The sequence below is a fragment of the Lolium perenne genome, chromosome 7 (genome assembly GCF_019359855.2).
Source record: "Lolium perenne isolate Kyuss_39 chromosome 7, Kyuss_2.0, whole genome shotgun sequence".
NCBI lineage: Eukaryota > Viridiplantae > Streptophyta > Magnoliopsida > Poales > Poaceae > Lolium > Lolium perenne.
This window is the reverse complement of record NC_067250.2, coordinates 4,173,778-4,179,493: the sequence shown is the minus strand read 5'-3', so window position 1 is coordinate 4,179,493 and position 5,716 is coordinate 4,173,778. Positions and strand designations below refer to the sequence as shown.

The 5,716-nt window shown below is 47.7% G+C and overlaps 2 protein-coding genes across 2 annotated transcripts; both read right to left on the bottom strand.

Annotated features, from left to right (window-relative positions):
* Nucleotides 1-280: 280 nt before the first annotated feature.
* LOC127311635 (uncharacterized) lies at nt 281-833 on the bottom strand. The gene has a single exon (XM_051342088.2). It carries the CDS (start codon nt 755-757, stop codon nt 479-481), a length of 279 nt encoding a protein of 92 aa, XP_051198048.1. The 5' UTR covers nt 758-833; the 3' UTR covers nt 281-478.
* Nucleotides 834-3,130: 2,297 nt separating this feature from the next.
* LOC127311636 (uncharacterized) lies at nt 3,131-3,802 on the bottom strand. Its single transcript, XM_051342089.2, has one exon. It carries the CDS (start codon nt 3,705-3,707, stop codon nt 3,354-3,356), a length of 354 nt encoding a protein of 117 aa, XP_051198049.1. The 5' UTR covers nt 3,708-3,802; the 3' UTR covers nt 3,131-3,353.
* Nucleotides 3,803-5,716: the final 1,914 nt, after the last annotated feature.

Here is a 5,716-nt window from a genome sequence, read left to right as displayed (position 1 = left end):
CAGGAGCCGACGAGTAATTCCCCGTTGCAAATCTTTAACTTCAAAGGGCGCGGCATGACGCCACATCAAGTTATATATACAAGAAGAAAGTCCACTCCTGAAACTCTCGAACAAGTTCACATTTCATTCTAAAAATTATTTTTAGTTTAAAATAGACCTTGAACTTTCAAAATAATTCAGTTATCATCCCTCTTCACTTAAGTTGATAAAATCGGTAACGTGGAAAGAAAAAACAATCAACCATGCGAATTGGTTTTTGAACCAAACCAAGCCCAAGATGTCGAACCCAACTACAAGTATATATTGAAGCAGTTTATACACGAATTAAACTTTGTCGACCTGTTATTAACTATAGCAACAACCAACTTGAAGTCAACACAAACACGTACTGAAGCAAGTAAGAAAAGGAAAATTACAAGAGGTCACACAGTCACACACGACATGTACACGCCCATGTCCGCGGGCATGCGCTGTATTATCAGTGGCCGCCGCCGTGCTTGGTGTCCTTCTTGTGGCCGTGGCCGTGCTTGTGGAGGCGGTGCTCCATGGCCTCCTCCCGGTGCACCACCTTGGCCTGGTGTAGCTCCGCCTCGGCGGCGGCGACCTTGGCCTTGCCGCCCTCGTGCGCAAGCTCCCGCTCGTCGTGCGACCTCGCCGTGGCCGCCTGCGCCTTCTCCGACACCTTGGCCTGCGTGATGGTCGCCTTCGCCTTCATGGCGCTCGCGCCGTCCTTCATCTTCTCCTTGGCGTGCTGCATCTTGCTATGCTTTGGTTTGGCTAGCTGCTGGTTTCTCTCTATCTCTTGCTCTGCTTGGCTTTCCTTCTCCGGTTGCTCAAGTGCGGTTTATATAGGCGGACTGGCGCTCCAGGTGGACGATCGAATCATCTTCCGACGCATGGACGGCTGGCTGCGGGTGGAGGCAGTTGACGCGGCCTGAAAGCTACGTGGTGTCGGTCGACATGGACAGATAGAGAAAAAGAAAACGAAAGGACCAAGTGCACACAAAGAGCTACCGGTAGTAGTAAGATAATCACGGGGCAACGTCGTAATCAGATGCAGTTGCGCCACCTGCTGCGTCGTGGATGTATATGGATTCGATGCGGAAGTCGGCCACATGAGAAGTCGTTATCTGAAGTCGGCCACCAGCAGCTGCAACAGGGAAAGAAGTATAAACTCAGTTTCTTACTGTGTTGTTATATGCAGTCACTCTATGCGGGTACCTCTATTCGTTTTTAATCGACGTGGAGTGTGTTCAGTGCGTGCATACAGGCAGTGTGATGGTCGCGTCGATTAAAACCAACAGAGCAGTACATTCCAATAAAAATATAACTACGCGTCTCAACGATGAATACCAAGTATCACCGATCTTGGGACAGACAAACATTGCTGAATTGATGGTGGGGTCGATGACAACAAGTGCATGAAGAGAAACTGTAGACTGTTGGGAAATCAGCCATGGCGATTACGGTACTATCTGCTAACTATTGCGCTGCTAGTTTAGCGGAAGAAAATCCTAAGCCACCCCCGGACCATGTCAAACTCAATACTCATGATTGGTTCAACGACGATCAGCTTCGTGGTACTATGGAGCCGGTGACCCAAGATAGTTTTGGTCCAAAATGTGCTCTCGGCAGAAGCCCAAGCTCTAAAAGCAAGGACTCGTGCTAGCTCAAACTGTGGGTTGCAATCGTGTGATTGTTAACTTCGATTGTTCAAAAGTGGTGAACACAATTTTAACTTAATTGCATGACATTGCAGCGACAATCTTCCATGATTGCATATCACACTTACGATAGAGTTCGTGAAAAGTCAGTTTAAATATAGTCCCAGCTAATTGAATTTTTCTCCACTACGTAAACACAGTTTACACTAGTAGAAAAATGCTCTTCTGTGTTGCACCATTTTGGAATTCTGTGGCGCACGGAGGATGCGCCACAGAATTCACGTCACAAAAAATTGAATTCAGTGGCACACGGATCCATGCGTTACAGAAATGTCCCTTTTCTGTGGCGCATGGGTCCGTGCGCTTTTCTATGGCGCACCAGGTAGGCATGCGTCACAGAAAACTTTCTGTGATGCACCCAGCGTGCGCCACAATTTTTTTTGAATTATTTAAAAAATAGCGGCCGGATCTAGATCTAGGGCCACAGAAATTTCGCCGGTTTGTTATTTGAAATTTTACCGAGGTCGTCGGAGGTGGGTGGAGGAGGAGGAGGAAGCCGGCCGAAGGTTGTTGGTGGGTGGGTGGTGGAGGAGGAGGCTGGCCGGAGGTTGGGGGATGCCAGGATGGGGTCGCGGAGAAGGAGGAGGAGGAGGTGGTGGTGGTGATCGCCGGAGGAGGATGAGGTGATCATCGGGCGAATTCGGATGTAGACTTTTCTCCTGATCATTTTGATATGTTGTGTATTTTTTTCGAGTTCGTATGCAACCAGAAATTCAGTTTTACCGATACACAACGTAACTTTGCAAAAAAATAAAATTTATGTTTGTTAATTTATATTAAAACTAGATGACAGAATATATGGGGACTTCGAATGATTTTATCCTTTAGAATTTCTATCTATTTCTTTTATATTTTACAAAGTTAAAAAGAGGATCACCTTACCAAAAGTGCAAGGTAAAACAAACTTATCCACATTCTTTGCTTTAACCATACCTTCTACAAATTACGAAGCCTCGAAATCGAGCTCAACTACGTTACAGTGTGCAAGGTAAAATATTTTCCTTAGTTATCTCACCTGTGCAAGGTAAAATATCTTCCTTAGTTATCTCACCTTCATCATTTGCAACTTTATAGTAGGTTCCTCATTATTAAACTTTAATCTGGTGCTTTTAGCTCTTCTTCTTTTTAAATATTAACATCTAAAATTTTAAATACACATAATATAAAATATATTTTATGATAGTTTTAAAAATATTAATTTGAGTTTAGAAATGTTGATAGTTTTTTCTATATAGTTCGTCGAACTTTAATTTTTTTTAACCTTTATCCAAATATCATAGACACCCAATTTTAGAATAGAGGGATTAGTAGTTTAGTACTCACTCCCTCCCTGTCCAATAAAAAACGTCTCAACTTTACCAAATTTTGAGCGAGTACTGTCTCTTCGTCGGTCTGACTCGGTCACACCAACCAACACATCATATGTAGATTTATCCTTTTGAAAACAAACACTACAGTACAGACGTTCAGCTGGTGTCATCTCCAGATTGGGCACGGCCACAGCAACAAGAACACGCACGAACGACGAACACTTCCGTTCTACACTACACACGGCGGGTAGCTAGTAACTAAAGACGAACTTAAAACGCATAGCTATTAGCGAGTCACACACGTACGCGCGCATCGTGCTTAGTAGTGGCCAGTGCCGGCGGCAGGAGGGTAGTACGCCCCCGCACCCGGCGCCGGCGCCGGCGCGGCGGCCACTCCATGCTTGTTGTGGTGTCCGTACCCGCCGGCGAGCCCGTGCCCGTGCTTGTGGAGGCGGTGCTCGATGGCCTCCTCGCGGTGGAGCGCCTTGTCCTGGTGCAGCTCCATCTTGGCGGCGGCGACCTTGGCCTTGCCGCGCTCGTGCGCCAGCTCCCGCTCGGCGTGCGACCTCGCCGTCGCCGTCTCCGCTTTCTCCTCCGCCTTGGCCTGCGCCACCTTGGTCTTGGCCTTGGCCGCACTCGCGCCGTCCTTCACCTTCTCCTTCGCGTGCTGCATCTTCGCTAGCTTAATCAGCTAGCTCCTTCCCTTCTCCGGCCGGTCTCTTGATACTTCACTGCCTGAGATGAGATGATCTGCTTGGTTTGTTTGGATGTGCCGGGCTACTCGTTCGACCGAGTGAAGTTTATAAGAGGCGGACCTCTCCGCGTGTACGAATCTGCGAGCGACGCGTTGTGAGTACGTGGGTTGCATGCATGCTACTGGATGAACGGCGGTTCTTCGTGCTGGAGGTCGAGAAGACGGCTAGGTGGGCGGTCGGACAGATGCTTCCAGAGAAGGAACAAAGAAAGAACACGTACGTGAAGGAATCAATGAACGAGCATGGTCGTTTGGAGGAGGTAATCAAGTCGTATCTTGGTCATACAGACATCAAACTTGGTTTTGATCCCTTAGGTGCCGGCCGTAGGAACGCCCTCCTACAGGACACAAAAAAGAAAGAAGCACAAGTAAAGCTTAAGGGCGTGTTCGGCAACTCCCCAGCTTCCAGATTCCCGAAAATCCACCGTGGAGCAGTGCCGAACATCCTAACTCCACGAAGCTAGATCCGAGAAGCTGGCCCAATTCTTTGTACAAAACACGGAGCACCATTTTCGGCAATCCGCGGATCGGCAAACCATGGAGCAGCTTCTATTTACGGGAAATTGCCACCGCGAAGTGAAAAACGGTTCGATCCCGTCTTGTGCTACTCCCTCGTTCGTCCCCACCTCGCTGTAGGCTCCCGTCCCAATCGGTCAACACCCGGCCCCGTCAACAGCCGCCTTCCCCGCCGCCACCCCAACGCCGTCTCCGGCCGCCACCCCGACCCTAGAGGCCCAGAATTTTGTGTAGCAGCTCACCGGGCCGCGCCAGCCTGCAGCTAGGTTGAGCTTCTCGAGCATGCCTCCTCCCGCATCCAGATCGATAGGAACCCTGCCGGGAGGTCCCTTCCGGCCGCCGGCTCCATCTCCTCCGGCATCCACCCCACCCCCGAGCCGCTCTCCGGATCGCCACTTCTGCTGCGTTCCCGACCGGAGAAACCATCATGACCACGAAGAACACGAGCTGTTTCTCGGATCCAGCCGCGTCGATTCCCAAGCTCAGCAACTGACAGTTGGTCGTGAGGTCGTGAGCATCCGAATAGGCCAAATTGGCTGTAGGACTTCCAGGCCGATCTAGGCTTCTGCTGGGCCATCTTAGATAAATGGGCTCCCAGCCCAACAGAAACAGAGGAGCTGTACCGAACGTTCCTTGCTCCAGTAGCGACGTCGGAGTCGCGTTTGAGAAGCAGGATCTACGGATTTCGCGAAGCCAGAGGGTTTCCGAACACGCCCTAAGAGACATGAAGAGAAATGCGACAACACAAACAATATTATGACAAAACTGCTAAATATTTATATTTAATTATGCACAAAAGTCACAGGTAACAATTTTTTTGGAAGATCATAGTTATCCGATAGATTACTAACAATTTTCCAATTTAGGGAAAACTCAAACAACGGAATTTTTAGAAAATACTTGAACACGGTTTCAGTATTTTATTCACACATCTCATGTTTATCGCCTTTTTCTTGTAAATCCTCACTAGATGTTTTATTTGACACCAATACACTAGATGTTTTCTTACTTCTGGTAATAATGTTTAGTTTCATATTTTCTGTATATATTTTTTCTCTATATTTTTCGAATTGTGTAGCTGCGCCTCGCCCATGCCGTGCCAACCCATCTCGTAGACGCTAGGGGTGTGTTCGTTTTTTTGGATGGGGTGGAATAGAATGGAACCATTCCATTCCACTATCACGGAACCGTTCCATCCCTGTGTTCGGTTTGGATAAAAAAATATCACGGAACGGTTCCATACCTCGGTTTTGAAATGGGATGAGAATGGAATGGAATGGGTGAGATAGTCACCCGATTAATTATTCTAAACTCGATTAATTATTTGCTAAACTTGATTAAGTAGTGCTAAACTTGATTAATTATTGCTAAACTTGGTTAATTATTGCTAAACTAATTAATCAGCGTGTGAC